The 20,313-nt window shown below is 37.5% G+C and overlaps 1 protein-coding gene across 7 annotated transcripts in view; it reads left to right on the top strand.

Moving 5' to 3' along the window:
• Positions 1-20,313, top strand: part of ADAM23 (ADAM metallopeptidase domain 23) — a 179,714-nt gene that overhangs the window by 18,360 nt on the left and 141,041 nt on the right. For all 7 annotated transcript variants that reach the window (XR_012123597.1, XM_073218278.1, XM_073218280.1 and 4 more), the window contains exon 3: positions 20,029-20,105. Coding sequence is in view for 6 of the 7 variants with exons in the window: in XM_073218278.1 (XP_073074379.1) it covers positions 20,029-20,105 (77 nt within the window). In the remaining variant the exon portion in view is untranslated. The remainder of the gene's footprint in view (positions 1-20,028; positions 20,106-20,313) is intronic.

The raw sequence follows: 20,313 nt of genomic DNA, 5'->3' as shown, positions 1-20,313 counted from the left end.
AGAGTTTTGCCTAAACCTTTTCCAATAATCAGGGAAAAAACCAGGGCACATTTAACATCAGGTATTTTGGTGAGTTGTGAGGTGACTGCTTTCTTTGTAGAGCTGATTGGCAATGGTATAACACCAAATACTGTAAGTAGTACACGTTTGTATGATAATCTCTAAGAGATGCCCTACCTAAACATCCACCGCCCTTCTCCTCCTTCTCCCCACAATTCCCAAACAAAATAAAACCCAAGAAATATTTTGATTTGTCACTAACAGTTTTCTGTCTTTGGAATCAAATCAAACAGTTACAGAACTGTGATAAATAGAATAGTATATAGACTTCCCAACCAGAAACATTTAACAGGGTAAAAATATCAGAAATACAATTCTTTTTTTATTTGGATACTGGGATATTATTGAACATGCTATGATTAGTAAAATTTTGGGATTTGTATCTTAACTGCCTTACCCAAGAAGAGTTCACACACTGATTCCCCTCCTCTTATAAATTAGGTCTAATAACAGTTACTGAACTCTATAAATGAACACATTAACATCTTGTTAATTACTATGGACTACCCTATGCAATGTAATAGACTTTGTATCTGTAGAATGTTCATTCCATAGTTAGAAGCATTTATCACTCCTGGGCAGCATAATGACCACCTGTTCTCTTCAGAACCTGTAGGACATTGAGATGATGTCTTGTTATTTTTGGCTTTGCAATGGTTTGTAAAACATTTTTTTGAAATAGTTAACTATTATTATTTCCCCTTCTTATGAATTGTGTGTTCTTCTTTTTATTCTTTTATTTGGGACATAATCCTTTCAAGACCTATTGATGCATTTTAGGATTATGACCCTAATAGTATATTTATAAACTATCCTGTCTGCCTATCAGATGTTAAGTTTTCTTTCCATTTTACTTTTCTGGAGTTCTTAGATATTCCCTGACATGTTTTAGCATCCTAATGTGTTAAGAATTTATGAATTTATTAAACTTTTTTGTATGAAATGTTTGTTTGTGATGTAATACTGAGAATCTTAGTACTTTCACAGAGAGCATAATCTCTCCCTTGAAACCCAGACTTACCTGTCCGAATTTTTACCTTGCATCTCCAGTTGGATATCTAACAGGTGACTTCAATTTAACATATTCAAAATGGAACTCTTGATTCTAACATCTCTTACTCCAACCTGCCCCTCCTACATTTGTCCCCATCTGAGTGAATGGAAGGTCATCCTTTCAGTTGCTTAGGTCAACAGCCTTTATCCTCTTGCTTCTCCCAAGCATTACCTTACGCCATGAAATCATGATAGTTCTCCCTTCAATGCTACCCAGAATCCAGCTGTTTCTAACTGTCTCCGTTGTTGCTGACCTGGTCTAATCTGCCATCACCTCTCTCTTTTATTATTAAAATAACTTCCTAACTCTTGTCCCTGCTTTTGTCCTGCCCAGTCACTGTGGATCCCGTAAATTTTACACACATCAGGCAGAGTGGTCCTTTTGAATACTGGGCATGCCTCGCCCTCAGCTCAATAACCTGCAGGGGCTTCCTGTCTCACTCAGAGGGACTTTTTCTCTCCCAGTCATTATGTGGTCACTGATGAGAATTGAACTGCCAGTAGTTGTTATAGCTGGATAGCAGGAAGTGCTCTTTATGTTCGTGAATTTAAACATACAACTTAGACTAACTAGATTTAAACATCACTTTCACTCGTGGTTTAATAATATTGTAATAAGCAGCCTTACCTACATTGTCTCATTCACATTTTAACATAAAAACTCGATTTTATTTTCAAATCATAGACCAGGCAATTGAAGTGGAATAAGCAGTTTCATTGTAAAAAAAAAAAAAATGGCACCCCAACATATTTGTTGACCTTGTGACAAGTTCAAGATTACCTTTTGCTGTCCAAAAAATGCTTTTGATGTGTCAATGGTTTGTCAAAAGATTACACTTTTTTACTTTCTGGAGAAATAGAGATGATGCTTCTGAGGTCAGCAGGTATTAGGCTGAGCAAGAAAAGGATTATTGCTGTAGTAGGAGTGAGTATCACAGTTTCTATTCCTATTTCACGAAGAGCAATGCTTTCTTACTTCTTGGTAGCTGGGGAAATTGCTTGAGGCTGAAGAAAAAAGCTTCATAGTGGTGACAGGAATTTTCAAAGTATTTTTGGAGGGGTCTTCAAGGTCAGAGCTAAAGGAAACAGACAGTACAGCAACCAAGGGCTTCACGCGGAGAGGAGGATCACAGAAAAGTGGATATAAGCTGAGCCTCTGAAAAGAAATTGCTCAAAGGGAGCATTTGGAGATGTTTTGTTGGAAGCTGAAATTTGCTAATGGCTAGATGAATAAAAACAGAGAATAATGTTTAAGAGAAAGGATGAGTAGTTCAGTTTTGAATGTTTAAACAAATTTTTATAGTGGTAAAATATAGATAATATAACCATTTTGACCATTTACATGTACATTACATTAATATACATGTAATGTAATGTATTAAAATAGTCACATTATTGTGCAGTCATCACTGCCATCCATCTCCATCATCTTCTCCAGCTGAAACTCTGTATCCACTAATTCTCCATTCCCACCTCTCCCCAGCACCTGGCAACCACTATTCTACCTTTTGTTTCTGTGATTTGACTATCCTAGGTACTTCATATAGGTAGAATCATACAGTATTTGTCCTTTTGTGTCTGGCTTATTTCACTTAGCATAATGCTGTCAGGTTACATCCATGATGTAACATGTATCAAAATTTCCTTCCTTTTAAAGGCTACATAATATTCTATTGTGTATATATACCATATGTGGTTTATCCATTCATCTGTTGATGGATACTTGAGCTGTTGTATCTTTCTGCTATTGTGAATAATGCAGCTGTGAACATGGATATACAAATATCTGTTTGAGTGTGTGTCTTCAGTTCTTTTGTGTATATTCCCAGAGTGGAATTGTTGGATCATATGGCAATTCTATTTTTAATTTTTTGAGGAATCACCATAACTTTCTCCATAGCAGCTGCATTATTTTACATTCCCATCAGCAATGCACAAGGGTTGTAGCTTCTCCACATCCATGTCTACACTTTTTCCGTTTTTGTTTTTGATAACAGGCATCTTAATGAGTATAAAGTGGTACCTCATTGTGGTTTTGATGTACATTTATCTGATGATTAGTTGAGCACCTTTTCATTTGCTTATTGGCTATTTGAATGTCTTTGGCAAAATGTATATTCAGTCCTTTGCCCATTATTTTTTATTTTTAAAAATTTTGGTATCATTAATCTACAATTACATGAGGAACATTATGTTTACTAGCCTTTGCCCATTTTTAATCAAGTTTTTATTGTTGTTGAGTTGTGGAAATTCTTTGTATATTCTGGAGAGCAATCCCTTATCAGAGATATTTTCTCTTATTCTGTGAGTTGATTTTTTTACTCTGTTAATAGTGTGCTTTGATGCACAAGTTTTGTATTCTAAATATATAAGAGTAGAATAATTAATTGGCTGCTTTATTAGGTGGTGAATTTGGGCAAGCCACTTAGATCTCTGAAGTTAACTTTCATCATTTTAAAAATAAGAAGATTGGGTTAGATTTGGGGATCTCAAACTTTTGTGTGCATTGGAACCACCTTTGTAGGTTGTTGATAACTTCTTGAGTTAGTAGGTCTGTGTGGGTCCAGTGGTTTGCATTTTCATATCTCAGGTGATTTTGATGTGGGTGAGTTTGTTCTCTAGAATTCCGTAGGACCCTAAAATCCTCCAATAAGAGGTGACTGGGTGCTTATCAGAAGCCTTGCAGTGCGGATATAGGTGTTGAGTTGGGGATTGCTCGCTCCTTAATCTGTGTGGCGTAGCTGCTTCTCTGAGATGGCAGCATGTTATCAAGTGTGGACTCTTATTACTGAGAAGTAGTAGCTGGCTCCAGAGTAGCTGGTGATTTAGGAAGAAAAGAAAATTTGAAAAATACAGATAGAGGAGGGCCTAAAGAATAATTTTCCATAGAGGTGAGATCATAGTGTCCTCTGATTTATCACCAAGAAGTACTTGGAGGGACAGTGCCTTGTGGGGAGACTCCTAAGAGCAGTTGGGAACTAGAAGGAAGGAATATTGCAATAGGTGAAAAATGATGACCAATTTGCGTATATAAATGAACAAGCCCTCAAGTGGAAAATCAGTGTAAATATTTGTGTAAAATTAGTAGTTACTCTACTATATTTATTTATATGGTCTGAGAATTCAGAGTTCATAAAAAAATAAAATGTAAAAGTCTCTCTCCCTTTACTCTCCAAAGGCTGTTAGATTTTTATTTTTAGTTCTTTGAACATTAAATAATTTATCTCTGCCCTATTTTTAGATCCAGCAAGCCATTATCTTTTTATCTGCCTGCTATGAAATGTGGAGAATAGATCACACTATGTTGTGCTTCTCCCTTTCTTTTCTCTGCCTCCAGATTTGTATTTCTTACATATTTTTAATTTGCTTTAGCAGGTATTTTATAATTAAAGTGGATATGGAGAGGGAGGGGTTAGGGTTAGAATTATGTGGTAAGTTGATGTCCTTCTGCCTGTAGGGAGAGGTAAAACTAGAAACCTAGGAAGGACTAAGCACCTTCCTTTGATGAGCTGCTGAGAACTCCTGCTCAGGTACAAGACTGTGGAAGGTTGATGGTGAGAGATGGAGAGAAATTTTGTGGAGGGAAAAATTGCATATTTCCATCTCCATTATTTTCTCAAGAAGGTACCAGAGGATGGATGGCCTATAAGGATTTTGTTCTGAATAAAAAGGGAAGCCACTGATGGGTTTTAAACTAGAAAATAACACTATCTGATTTATATTTTAAAAAGATTATTCCAGAAGTTTTATAAACCACATGGGGGGAACAAATGGCAGCTAGGAGACCAGTTAAGGGCAGGACACTGTTGTCTAGTGGCCCTCTGTGTGGCTTACACTAGTGTGGTAGCAGAGGAATTACATGGAAGTAGCTGATTTGGGATATTTTTGGTGGAGAGCCTCCAGATTGGTGATGATTTGTGGGTGGGTGGGCTATAAAAGGAGAGGAGTTGTGGTAGACAGAACAATGGCCCCCAAAGAAGTCCAGATCCTAATCCCCAGAACTGTGAATATGTCATCTTGCGTGTAACGGTTGTCTGGGCACTAAATTCCAGTGTATGGAGGGGCTTTCCCATACTGATAAGCAATTCACACCAGCGGAGTGTCCTGAGAATTCAACTCAGTCCTGACACTATCTACCTGGAGATAGCATCAGATCCCATTGGGTAAGGCGTCAGCCCTAGAAGACTGTCCTTGGCCCTTCATGTCAGACACCTGTGCTTCTGACCAACCAGCTATGGAGTGAAGGTTCCAACAAGCCCCTCCTTGGGCTTCAGGTGCCATTCACAAGCCCAGATTGTTACTTATATTTATGACCAATTGGCTATAAATAAGAGGTTCCCATGGCCCTCTCCTTACAGAGTCTAATTTGCTAGGGTGGTTCACAGAACTCATAGAAACACTTTACTTATTAGATTACTGGTTTATTATAAAAGAATGTAACTCAGGAACAGCCAGATTGGTAGAGATGCATAGGGCAACATATGGGGAAAGGGTGCAGAGCTTCTGTGCTCTCTCCAAGCCTCTACTTTCCTGGAATCACCACATGTTCATTAACACAAAAGATCTCTGAACCCTCTTCTTTTGGGTTTTCATGGAAGCTTCGTTACATAGACATGATGGATGAAATCATTGACCACTGGCAACTGATTCAACCTCCAGCCTCTGTCCCCTTCCAGAGGTCAGGGGTGGGACTGAAAGTTCCAATCCTTTATATATGGTTGGTTCCCTTGGTAAGCAGCTCCCATCCTTCGGGGTAGTCCAAAACTCTCCTCATTAATATAAACCCGGTTGTGGTGGATACTCATTTTCACCTTTTTATCTCTAAGTGATTTCAGGAACTAAAGAAAGCAAATATTAGGACAAAACGTGCTCACATTGCTCTTACTGCTCAGGAAATTCAAAGGGCCTTGGGAGCTGTGAGTCAGGAACTATGGATGGAGACCAAATAGGTATGAGAAATATATTTTAATCATCTGAATGACCAAATGCATGTATATCTTACAAATCACAATTTTGCTTGTGGCAAAAGGGACTTTGTAGATGTGATTAAGTTACGGCTCTTGAGATGGGGAGGTTATCCTGGAATACCTGGGTGGACCCAATGTAGTCACCAGGAGTCCTTATAAGAGAGTGTGTCATGATAGAAACGGGTTGAGTGATACAGGAAAGACACATGAGCCAAGGAAAGCAGGAAGCCTCCAGAAGCTGGAAAAGGTAAGGAAGGATTCTCCCGTAGAGCCTCCAGAAGGAACCACACTGTTGTCATTTTAACCTGAGACTGTTGACTTTGGTTTTGGACTTTTGACCTCCAGAAGTGTAAGATAGTAATTTGTGTTGTTTTAAGTCACACAACTACAGAAATTTGCTACAGCAATAATAGGAAGTTATACAGGGGTCAAGAATGACTAGAAGGCTTTTTCCTGGGGAAGAGGGCTACTACTTCCCATCATGGGAAAGGCTGGGGAGGAAAAGTTTAGGAAGAAAACTGAAGCTGGTCCTCAGGGGAATTGTTGGTCATCTACGTGGATATGTTGATGAGTGAGTTGGTCACAGTCTCAGGGGCAGGTCAGGATGACATGGAAATGTGGGAGCCCCCAGCATATAAATGTTTCTTAGAGGCCTGGGTTTTATACCCATGGAGAAAGCGAATTGCATTAATCACGGGAAGACCTCTTAGTAACTTCCATGCAGAGGCCCCATGCAGACTTATTCCCCCTCATTTCTTGCTGTTTAAATTACAGTTGTTTTCTTTGAGTCACCAAATGACATTTCAAAAGATAATAAGCTGCCAATTCAGGAGGAAAAAAGACAACATTAAGCATCCTCTTAAAAGATCAAATTTTTGGACAAATAGATGGTTGCAGTATTTCTTCTTCATTATTTTTTGAAGACTACATATGACCTCATTAAACAGATTTAAACCTTTACTTTAACCTGGGGGGTATTTCTATGGGCATACATTTTAAACAATTTGCTTCTTATCAGGTGGGTAACATTAAACTTTTGAAAGGACCAAACTCCCCTTTTTGTTGGTATCACTTCCTTCCTGTTATTTTGTCTCAACGACTCTGGTGACAGCTAAAAATGAGCTTGAGATTAAGTTTAAATTTTGTGTAAAGGCTACACAGAGGAATCTGTATAATCATGTATCTTCTGAATATGTAGATCCAGGGTTCTCAACCAGGGCCAGTTTTGTCCTCCCGAGGGGACATTTGGCAATGACCGGAGATACTGTCAGACAGGGCATGGGATGCTACTGGCACCTAGTGGGTAGAGGCCAGGAATGCTTTTAAACCCACCACAGTGCACAGGACAGCCCCCCACGTCAGAGATGACTGCATGCACCTAAAGTGTCAGGAGAGCTGAGGCTGGGAAATCCTGTTTGAGAATTGTAAACCCTACTAAAGGTTAGGAAGATGGGAATGATTTTCTTTCTGTCCCTAAACATTTACCCTGCTTCCTGCATAAATCTGGTTGTGAAGTGAGTCAGCTGGATTTTGGCTTTTGCTGCCCTGACATAAGTACTATGACATTCTTGCAGAGTCTATAGTTGTTATTTTGTGAGAAACTGGCTGATGTAGTGTTAACTGAAATGGCAGACAGAAAAAAAGTTTAAAGTATTAATTTAAGTGGCATTTTCTTTCTTTCTTTTTTTTAGCTAAGATAAAACAGTGTTAAATTTTGTATAGCCTTACATTTTTGGAAAAAAATTCATATTCTATAAGCAGTTTTTATTTTGGGCTATTTATCAAGTATTGCTCCCATTGTGCCCTCTCTAGTTATGACTAATTAGCTCCTACTCTGATTATAGTTATTTGCTTATTTCAGGTAAAAAAAAAAGTCACCTGAAATAACTGTAATTGAAATAAAGTGAAATTGCAAAAGTTGCTTTCTCTCTTTCTTATTGTTTGGCACTATTGAAATAGAAGCATTGTGATTTTTAAAAAAATGTTGGAGGAAAGTGTCCTTCTTGTCATTTGCTAACTTAAATAGCAGCCCAAGGAACAGCTGTAGGAATGAAGAGATTTGTATGATGCTCTGGAGTCTTTGCATTCCTAGATTCTGCAGTTGTTAAGGAGAACACCACAGTCTCCCAATGGAGTCACTTCTGCTAAGCCAAGTCACCAAATCAGGGCTTCCTACCTAACTAACTGCAGTTTCAACCTCCCCCAGGAATGTGTTTAGTCAGGAATCTCCTGGTGAGCACCAGTGAGGTGATATGTGACGTGGTGATTGTAACCTCTCCATCCTTACCCTCCTCCAGAAAGAAGATAAGGTCTTCTTCATAAGACACTGTGCTCTTCCCTCTGGGAGGGTGACTTTGCCTGAACAATCCTTTCTTTTCTTTTTTGCTAATTACTTCTTCGTCCCCTGCCCCGCCCACCCCCATAAAGTCCTTCTATTTTGTACAATTCCTTGGAGCAGCTCTTACTGCTAGAAGGGATGCTCCTTGACCTATAAATTGCTTAACAAAGCCATTAGATCTTTAAATTTACTTGGTTGAGTTTTGTTTTTTAACACAGTATAAACTTCAATTACTAAATTGGTGAGAGACTTTGAGAAACCCACATTATTGAGTAGGGTGTGGAATATACCTTAGTTTCTGTGACTTAAGATTAGGCCCCTAAGATGGTAGATACAGTTAGTAAATTAAAATCAGTAAGCACATATGTTTAAATATTCCTAAAATGAGGTATTTGGAAATGTATGCCTGAAAGTAGTGAGGAGTTTGAAATATTAAAAGCAGTTAAGACAGCATGACTTGCAGAATATGGGAAAGGATTTTGGGAAACCAAAGATAAGCATTGTATTGTTTCTTAGGAATAGTTAATATATACCTATATATATCCATTCACAGAACCCATGTAATTTGTTAGAGAACTGACATCTCATTTGCTGATCATTCTTTTGTAATTTTAACACATACTTACAAGACACAGGAGAATGATGTTCTTGGACTTGAATTCCTCTGGGGGAGTTTGTAGTATACAATATACCTTTGGGTTCCAAAGTGACACTGTTTTAATTGAAAATGTTATTTTAAAACCCAGTGAGTGGGTTAATTTTTACTGACTTATACAGTCTTCCACCCACAAGTTGTCTTAGTTTTCTTATTTGAGCCCTGGCTATTTCAGACAGTAAGTTATCCACTAAACTGTATGCTCCTTGTTAGGTCTTCCACTGGAATTTTTTTTATCCCCCAAATTCATTCATATGCTTAATCATTTATGTACTCACTTATTACTTCTTAATTCACCAAAGCACTCAGTAAATGTTAATTCAAAGCTATATCATATGCCATATATCTAATTCCCTAGTCCACATCTCCATGTGATATATAATATGCATACCAAACTTCATAGGTCCCAAACACAAGTCCTGAATTCCCACTACCACCCCCTCTTCCTGCCGTGTTCTTCATCTTGATACATTGCTTGCTACCTCTGGTTATGCAGGCCAAAAATTCTGGAGTTTTCCTTGTCTCTTCTATTGCATTCATAACTCATATCTAATCTGTTAGCAACTCCTCTTGACTCTGCTTTCACTGTCTGTCCAGAATCTGACTACTTCTCATTAACTCCATTGTTACTATCCAAGCCCAACCCACCATCAACTCCTACCTGAATTAGTGCAACAGCGTCTTCACTGGACCCTCTGTTTTCTCCCTTGGCCACCCATCTTTAGTCTGTTGTCAACATGATAGCCTGAGTGAACTTTGAAAAATAGAAGGCAGATTATGTCACTACTCAACTTAAAATCCTCAGTTACTTCCTATTTCATTAAGAGTAAAAGGCAAAGTTCTCACACTGGCCTACAAGGTCCTACACAATCGATCCCTCATTACTTCTATAACTTCATTGCCTGTGACCCTCCCCTTGACTCACTCAACTTGACCCAAACTGGCCTTGTTGCTTTTCTTTAACATATCATATATGCTCCTGCCTCAGACTTTTGCCAACTACTGATTCACAGCCTGGAGTTCTCTTTCCTGAGATATCCATGTGGCTTGATCCTTTTACTCCCAGTCTTTGCTCAAATACTACCTTCTCAAAGAGTTCTTCTCTGATCACCCTATTTAATTTTGTCATTTCTCCATTCTCTCTAACTCCCGTTGCCTCTTATCTAACTTACTCTTTGTATCAGTAACATTTTTCACCTCTAACTCACTTTATTTGTTGATTGTATTACTCTTCTGACACACAGTAAAGTACAAACTCCAGAAAACCAGGGCTTCTTCTTGAAACAAGGTAGACACAATAATTACTTGTTGAATGAGTAATTGATTTCATGTATGATGTAGAAACCAATGGGGTAGCATATAACTGGAGGATATAGATATATTCAAAATACCGTTTTTATTTTTAGAGGTCTTCAAGGTTCCATGTAATTCTGGGTTCCCACTGGGACATAAAAATGGAATTTTAATGAACCTAAAACATTCTGTAGACATGGTGAGATCTATCATTTGCTTACTGAAATAGGATATTCTGCATAACAGTCAGTCTTATAAATGTTAGTTTTAAAAGTTGTTTTAATACAGGCCAACTGGTTGGCATTTTGCAGAATTCTGGGGAAGTTGAATGTTAGAGAAAATGAGGTCACATCAATATTAAATATTAGCTTTTCTACATCTAGCTTTGAGATAAGTATGTGTAGTGCACATGATATTTGTTTTGAGTGCAGTTGTGATGCATGAAAATTGTGAGCCTTGTCTGTCTGGAAACAGGCCTTAATAATGTTTATTAGGAAGTCTGATGGCACCTGCAGGTTTCTAAAATGGGGAAATCCATTTTGGGTTTGGCCCCCAGTTTGAAAATTACTCTGTCCATCTGAAAGGGGCAGAATGCAGCCCATCCATGGTCTCAGCTAAGGTCAGAATTCAGAGCAAGGGACTGAACCAGACATAGCTGAGAACTAGAAAACACCAAACTCTCTCTCATCCTTAGATGTAGACAGAGCTGGGTTCCTGTAGACAAAAGGGGCTCCACGGCCAGTAACATACAACTTGTACTACACGTAGTTAAGTAAAACGAAGACCTCTGGGAATACTGCGGTCAAAAAGCTCTGCATTTACATGAACTCATAAGCACAGCCTACAAAATTTCTTCACATAGAAATAGTAGTGCTGGTATAGAGATCGCAAGAACTGTTTGAGACCCACCAGTGAGAACCAGTGGAACCCAGGTATCTCAAGAGGAGAGAGATCTGGCCTGGACAAGTCTGCTTAGCCTCCTTTTGTTATACATTTTCAGTAGTTTCTTAGGGAGGGAGAACTGGAAATTAATATTTGAATTTACTCTATATCATTTATGGTTTGCTGGCTCTAACAATGCACTGAAATAGGATATTCTGCATAACAGTCAGTCTTATAAATACACAATAACAAGTGAACTGTGTAATTACTGTATCATGATTCTCATTTTGTATTTCAGACTCATTCTTTCTTAACTAATCCTTATTAAGATCCAAGCTAAAGAACTTCTTTTGCTCTAGATAGATATTTGACTTGACTTGAGTTCACTAAGCTGTTGTAGCCGCATTCCAAGGTCCCGGGTGGGCAGATCAGGAAAGCAGGGCCCCTCATCAAGTGCAGCCCTTACCACAGGCTTTTTCTGTTAGGTAGTATTGTCATTATATAAGAAAATTAAAAAAAAAAAGTCGTGTAATGAGTCAGAGACATTAAGCAAGGAGGGTGGTGGTGTCTTTTGCTTTCTAAAACTTATACCCTATTTCTGTTCTTTTATTCAAATTATTTAGTGGGTGTTCAGTAATTCTGCTAGAAAAACAAAATATGTTCTCGCTTTACGAGAACAGCGTTAGTAAAGAGAGAAACACTCCTTGGAGTTGTGCAGTTTGGTGATGTAGGAATCCATGAGGAAAAAACAAGGTGAATCACACCTCAGCTACTAGATTAATGCATCAAATTAAATGTTACTATTCAAGAAGGCAGTAGACAGAAACCGCTTCCATGGTAACTGTTGTCATAGTTATATTTTTGCTCGTCTTTCAGAAAATACGTGAATGCTCCGTGATACTTGTAAGGATTTACTCATTCTCCAACAGCAAAAGCTCTGAAGCCCTGGAATCTCATCTATCTCTTGAGTTGGCATGGTCAGTTTAATATCTAGCAAACATTCATCACTAGAGGTGAATATGTAGAAGAGTGTTCATGTAAATGTCGAAAGATGCTTTATCAGTGAAGTGGAAGTGCATTGTTATAAAGTTCTCCTAGGTTGCTAAATGATTAATAAGAAAGAGTTAGTATGACCCTTTCAGGCTAAAAAGACCTCTCCCAACCCTCAAATAATGCTATATGGAGCTTCTCTTCTTTGGCTGGTCAGGAGGAATTTTAAAACTAAATTTTTAGTATAGCTAACTTACGATTTAGTCATTGGAATATCTGTTTGGATCACCACTTCATTTTTTTCCCTCCTTTCTCTTTAGCATCTTTTGTCTGTATCAGACTTTAAGAGCACAGCAAACTGAGGGTAGGTAAGAAAAGGGAAGAAGATGAAATGGATTCTCTTTCAAATTGGCTTATTTAAAAAAGAGCTCTGGTACAAGATTTAGTCAGACATTAAAATTCAACATGCTATCCTTTTTTCTGTATCATCAGATTGGATCATTGAATGTTGGCTAGATTTCTTTCAAAGTAGAAGTTCTATCTTGCTTGCTTAGGCAAGCACAGAGAACAAGGTCAGTGACCTGCTTCCTTATGTTTCTGGGAGATGCTGCTCTATCTGTGGCCTCTGAGATAGTGTACTTTGCAGATGTTTGGTGTTGTTTCCATAATATCTGTCAAACCTAGGACTTCTGCTTCCCAGCTTAAGGCTAGAAGACAGATTAACAAAATTCATTAGTATTTTTGGTACTTGTATGTGTTCACATGATTTATGGGTCTCGTGAAATGCTTTATTTTATGATAAATTGTCATACGTATTATCCACACTGTAGTTTAATGCTCCAGAATGGAAGGCATCCTGTATTTTATGTTAGAAGTATGTTTCTTAAGTCTCTCTTTGTTAACACTTAGAAATACTTTGAAATTTAATCTATTAAATCAATCCTAGAGCTCTCTGAATTTTGTCTGTCTTTAAATGCTGGGAAAGACTTCTCCAATAAGCTTTTCTTAGCTATTTCCAGGCCTCAGCATCCTTGTTCCTCAAATTAAATGCACTTATTACCTAAACCACACATGTGTTAATATTAAATTGAGGAATCAATCATGCTTAAATTGTATGTGGCATCTTTACAAATAATATTTGTTATTCTTAATTAATTGAAGAATTGTGTTTCTTATTCTTTGTGGTTTTTCATTTTCCTAGATTATATCCAGATTATAAACTTTCTGGTATAAATACTAATTCTTCTATATCTCTACACCTGCCACTGTATCTCACAAGGTAGGGATTAGATGCAAATTTCTTAATAGGTCCAATAGTCCTGTGAGTTGAACCATGCTAGAAAGAAATGTGATGATGTTCTCTCCTACGAGCTACCTCTTTAAATGCATCTTGGTAAGATATTCAGCAAATTACCTTAATTTGCAAAACTGCCTGCATGTAACCTTGACAGCTGTTCCATTTCTCAGGAAAATGATTCATATTATTTTAAAGGCATGACACCTTGAACAAGGTCAAAGCATAATACCTAATGGTAATTAGCAATGAAAAAAAATTGCAGATTTTGCATAGTAAAAATGAAACATTGGATTTTCTAAGAAGGTGGCTACCTATGTTGGGAAAGAACTTTTAAGGTGGGGCTGGCTGGTAACCTTTCCAAAACGTAAATAAAGTTCTGTTTTTTCCCCCTTTCCCCCTCTACTTTACCCCCTCCTTCCTAAATTATTAAGCTCTTTCTATGTGTCTGACCTTTTCTAGGAACTTTCTGTTACGATATTATGTAATGTACTCCTTGCATACATCCTTTTGGTAAGCTATTGTTATTTATATCTTAATGACCAGGAAACACTGAGGTCTGGAGGTTTAAGGACTTCTGGCATTTGTTTCTAGCTAATCTGAAGCAAACACCTCATCTTATTTTGATGTGTGACCTCAGACAAAAACACCATTTACCCTCTGTGTCTTTCAAGAATGTTTTCCTTCTGTAAACGGGTAATAAAAATGTCTGGCCGACTAATTTCATGGGGTGCTGTATTTTTCTGGATAATTAAGGTAATTAAAACATAAGAAACGGCATTTTGTTTTTATTATATATGAGTCTTGATCACACTGGTGATCACTAATATGCAATCTTAGAATAAGGCATTAGAACCAGATTGTAATTAGAAATGGTCTATTGCTGTTGCCTTTTGGACTTTAAAACTCCTACAATATTTTCACATATTCGAGTTTTTGCGTCATACAGAAAACAGATCCACAAGCTGGACTTCTGTGTTTTTCCAGCAGGGAGGTAGACCCAGATTAGTCATTTACAGAAAAGACTGTATTGATCTAAAGAAAGTGACTTATTTTCCTCAAACTTAGTTCAATTTAAACTTGAAAGTTTATTTCTTGTTCAAATTTAGTTGTCTGGGTCACTGGATTCTGTGTCTCCTACTTTTATGGGAAGAAGAAAACATACTGGGCAGGCAAGTTGATGTACGGCTCTGTAGTGAAGCTCCTTTCTCCCAGGGCTCAACCGAGCAGGCTCCTGCTGCTACTGAATTAATGATTCTCTTCTTTCCTAATTGGTGAATTTTTATTTATTTATTTATTTTATTTTTTATTTTGGTATCATTATTCTACAATTACATGAAGGACATTATGTTTACTAGGCTCCCCCCTTCACCAAGTCCCCCCGCATCCCCGTTCACAGTCACTGTCCATCAACATAGTAAGATGCTGTAAAATCACTACTTGTCACCAAGTTGAATTTCCAAATCTGTCTTCTCTGTAACACTGTATAATATCTTGAATTTCAAAATAATATGGTATTTGAGATTTTGTGAACTTTTCCCACTGTATTTGAAGAAAAAGGAATAGAAACTCTTGGAGGTCTACTGAAAAATCATTAGAAGTCAGGGAAGAAACCATAAACAAAAAGATAAAGAGAGAAAAATATTTCTCAAGAAGCTTACAGTTTATACACACACACCATATGTATTTTATATTTTAATGGTCATAAAATAAACAATATTATCATAGGAAGAGGGAAATAAAAACAAGAAAAAAATTACTTACATTCTCAACTATTCAGCTGTTTTACTTTTTCCATGACTCCTTGCAGTAGAGCAGACAGTTTTACTAACCTAGCTTTTAATTCTAATTACTCTAACCCTAATTTTGCTCTTTCTAGCACCTTCTTTTCTAGAAGCCTATAGCCCTCTTCTTTAGGAAGCAGAACTTGAGTCACCCCACCAGTGTGTATGGCACCAGTGACACCCTCCAGGACTTCTGAACTTCATTAGCAAAATATTTTTTTGTCTCACTGATACTCCACTCTGGATATGATTCCTTTGCTACTTCATGAGTGTCTCTATAAATAAAACTAAGAATGTATCTTAAGAGCAGGGAAATTTCTTCCAAATTTTTTTCTGTTCCCAAATTGTGTTCATTATAGAACATATTAAAGTGGAATGCGTACACGGAGAATGTTGTGATCAAAAGCAGATAGTTCAATTCAAGTTGCTCATTTTCTACTGAATTATGAAGTTTAGTCACATAATATTCTCTGAATTCTGGGAAAGTGTAAACTTTCCACTTCCCATATACAGTTCTAGTTATATGCACACGATAGAATTCACAAATCCTTGCCTAGAAGTAAAGAATACTACTTGAACATTCATTGAACACTCACTGTGTGTGAAGCATTTTTTGCCTAAAAATACTTCCAGGGTGTTTTTGAAAATACCCTGGAAATGCCTGCTTTTTATTTCTGTAAGAATTTAGTCATCTTTTTCTCTTGTCTGCATGTCAATATTAATGTTAATTATTCTAGGATATAAGTTCCAAGAAAACATAACTATGTCTCTTTGGCTTATGTCATGTGCCTCACACAAAGCTGAGTGAATATGCTTGCCTAATATCATCACATTGCTTGATGATGAGATGCAGAACCAATCTTAGCTGAGGAACTCAACAGTCTTCTGAAGTTATTTAATATGGTACCATTAGGTGCCACCTACTAAAAGGAAGGAACAGAAAAACAAAAGCGCATTGTTAAGATGTGTAAACTGTTCTTCAGTGGAGGAGGTCTGTGTATATAATTGAGTTTAGCTGTTTTTGTTTATAGAGCTCCTGTAATTTCCCTATGCCAGATACTGACTCAAAAGAAAAATATCAAAGTATTTAGGCAACAGCTGTTCTTACTCCTTCAGGGTGGTAATTCTGAGCCCAGGGCTCTGCCCATTTTGTGAAAGGAAGCTCTTTGACTATAAAACCCTGCTTTCTTCCACCGTGATACTAATAGTGACTGTCCTTGTTAAAAGTGTTAATCATCAATTCCATTTAACGGTTATCCTGAGGGAGGAAATAACCTGTTAGGACCTTATGTGTGCTTTATAAACTCTTCTCTGAAGTATTCCTACTACATGATTTTGTATTGCTGAGCACATTTCTAAACCTCGCAGTATCGTTCCTTCTTTGTGGAGAAGAGCAATACTTGAGGCAGTTGTATTTTCAGTGGGTTTCAGTGATGCTGGTCACTTAGTGAATTCTAAAATATTTAATGAACCATAAGTGATATGGCTGCATTTTACAGAAGTTTCTAAATACCCCACTCATTCTTCTGATTTTTCTATCATTTGGAAAAAGTGGGTTAAAATGAAGTAAAAACAATATCCAAAAATGTAATTTGTAAGACAATAATGGTGAGGACTCATCTTGTCTGATTTAAAAACATATATATAAAATTGACAGTTATTCTCACTGTGTAGTATTTTGTTAAAGAAAAAATGATGATTGATATGGAATAACTAGAGATTCGAGAACTTAAGCTATTGGAATCCTAAGAGCAGAAATGACAGAATGATAGGGAAATGTAGCATTTGTCAGGTATTTATTTTGACATAGAGAAGAATCCATACTCTGTATACAAATGTGAAACATATAGCACTGGAAAGAGAAACAATATAAAAAAATAACCCACACCTCTGTACTGAAATTACTTAAAATGGATACAAATAAATGAACACATTAAAACATTCTTACTGATAAGGGTAATAAAATCAGTTTTTTTTTCCCCTGTGGAGAAACAGGAATGTAGTTGATGGCACTGTAAACGTTTCAGATGTTGTGGAGGGGAATCTGTCAGTATGTTGGAATCCTAATGTTGTCGGTGATGACAGTGATGATAATGGCATGTGCCAGACACCGTCCTAAGTGGGGCAACATCAGAGCCAAGCTCACTGTCTTGGCCACATGTATGTGCGTGTGATCAGACATGGCATTGAGCATGTCCCAGAAATCCCCTCCGTCTCCAGGCCACCTTTTCAGATTCATTGTTTGACATTTCCTCCATTTTCCTACAGGCCATATTCATTTTTTAAAAATTAAGATTGTTTTCTCCCCCCATATTCTTTTTTTACTCTATTTTTGTAAATGTTTTCCCCCATGCCCTGAATATCTTCTGTTCTCCTGGCAGGTGGATTCTTACTCATTTTTGAAATTTTGTTCAAATCTCACCCTGCCAGTGAAACTTGGTTCCTGTGGCCTTTGACATACTGAGGCCGGCGGCTCTGCCTGCTTGTCTGGAGACCGCCATCTCCTTGAGGGCAGGGCCTGTGTGTATCCCAGCCATCTTTATACACAGAGTGGGACTTAGCACCTGTGTATGGAATGAGTGAATAAAAAAACAAAGGAAGATCCTGATATTAATATTGTTAGCTCTTTCATTAAATTCTGTTAAAACTGAAGCTTGTCATATTGACTCATGATAAATGTAACAATGATCAAATTGTGTAACTTCCAACAATTCTCTAAAGTGGGTAAGTAGTTACTACCAGGCTATGTTATTTTGCAATGGTTTTTTTTGGGGGGATAAGAGGGGAGGTTTTACTTGTTTCATTGCTTATTTGCTGTAAAATGAGGCTTTTTACTGGGTCACTGTCAGGTTCTTCTTGTGTTTATAATGCTGCTCAAGGAGGTACACTTATTAGCTCTTTTAGGCCATGACGCCATTAATGAACTCTTCCCTATTACTTAATATTCCTAAGAGAAAATATGCCTAAGGACCTATCTTATTCTCAGGAAGTAAGTTTTTTTTTTAGCTTTTGAGACAGAGAGATGAAAAAATTTCCCCTTGTACAAATTACTCATCAATCTAAGAATCTTCATGCAAAAATTAATGCTTCAAGACACAGAATGAATTTAGGTTAAAGATTGTTATGATATTAGGTAGACAGAGGTTCTGTTTCAGTTCTGCTGTAGATGACAGACCACACTTTACAAGACAGAAACTTCTTTCTCTTTCATGAAGTTGTCTGGATGCAGGGAGGCCAAGCATGATTACCGTGTCCTGCACAGCTCTCTGGGATTTAGCATGGCACCCCATGGTATTAGGGGTTCAGGCGCTTTCTTTCTCATTGCTTGGAACTTAAACATTTAATATTTGTTGGTTCTCTTTTAATTTTATTGATTATTACAGAGTGACTGATTCGCCCTTAGGCTTGACAAGAAGTGGAAGTCATGGTTTATTTATAGTATTTTGTGGATTTGGCATGGCAAAATAGTCTTGACAGTACATATTTGGTTAATTAAAAGCTCATATATTTTGGGGAGAGGTTGTTACTGTACAGCTACGTGCAAGACCCTTGTGACATGAGTGGTGGAGGTCACTGTCCAAGGCTGGGTGGGAAGCAGTCACACATCACAGTGGAGGAAGGAGCAAATAAAGTGCTCCTGAAGGATGAGGAGTTCATTCCCAGTCTGCAGGGCTTCAAGGAAAGGAATGCTGTTGGCTGCCCTTGACGGGTGAGCAGGCTTTCAATAATGGGAAATGGGGGAGGAGGGGAAAGAAAAGCATGGAGTAGCCTTGAGGGGAAAGGTGAGAGTGGAAAGCACCAGCGTGGGAGGATGCTGGTGTCTGACTTCCATGCCTACAGCGCCTCCCAGATGATCTGGGACACCGACTGTGTCTTAGGAGTGAAGTCTGGAGGAAGGGTGTTTGTGAGCAAGGGAAGGTAAGGAGGGTGTGCAGGTTGCATTTTATCTTGCCCTTTCTTTCCTCCCTTTTATTTCTGATAGGATGATAACAAAGAGATATACCTTGGATAATACTTTAACAAAATTTCATTGCTTTGTTGATTTACATTGTTCAAGATGCTTCTGTGAGCTATATACTAATCTTTTATACCTAGCCCCTATGGTTCATGTTTAGATGAGATTACCTTTATTTTTCAAGTTAAGACAGTATTTGTAAATGTGTGACTTTCAAGGGGAACATTAACTCTCTGTATTCACAAAGGGCTGGGTTCTAAATGCTTTCTGAGTTAAAAAGTTGTGCTGTTGCATTTTACTGTCACATTCTGCTGATACATCATTTAGAGAAAGTTCCAATTCTTGAGGAAGAGCAGAGTGCTGACATGATTTTTCACTTAGGTGTGCAGAAAGTATTGGTTAGCTTTGTGCACAAAATAGGCTGAAATCAAGCTTTAATTAGTCAGACTTTTGCATAATTCATTGTGGTCACTTTGAAAGTCCAGCTGAATATGCTCTTGATTTTTATCATGATGGTTTCATTTTCAAGGAATGGTTGTCTTTTATTAGTTTCTTGCGGTACAGATATTTAGGTCTTCAAGTAGAGCCATAACAATGCACCTACTCTCAAAGAAATGAATTGTTACATAAGGATCCAGAAAGAATTGAATCCGTCTATAAAAAAGTTCTTATTCAATATCACTTTTGATGTCAATATAAACAGACTTAAGGACAAGAAAGTAAGCTATGGTTTTTTTCTTTCTTTTTGAATCCATAGGCTGTCCATCTGGCTCAGGCAAGCTTCCAGATTGAAGCCTTTGGCTCCAAATTCATTCTTGACCTCATACTGAACAAGTAAGTACTTAGTCATAATCCTGTTATAAAACAAGCACAGTAAAGCTTAGCTTTATGATAATGGATTAGTCAAAATAATGTTTGTTGTTGAAGCAACTGATGTTTTCTAGCTGATTATATGTCATATTGCACTTAAAAAAGTCTGAAGTTAATTTTTTTCTTTCACTGAAAGAAAAGGCAGTTAACATATACCTTGTTAGATATCTTA

This window comes from Manis javanica, chromosome 12, assembly GCF_040802235.1.
Source record: "Manis javanica isolate MJ-LG chromosome 12, MJ_LKY, whole genome shotgun sequence".
NCBI lineage: Eukaryota > Metazoa > Chordata > Mammalia > Pholidota > Manidae > Manis > Manis javanica.
Note: the sequence above shows the minus strand (reverse complement) of the source record. Positions and strands in the feature narration are given on the sequence as shown.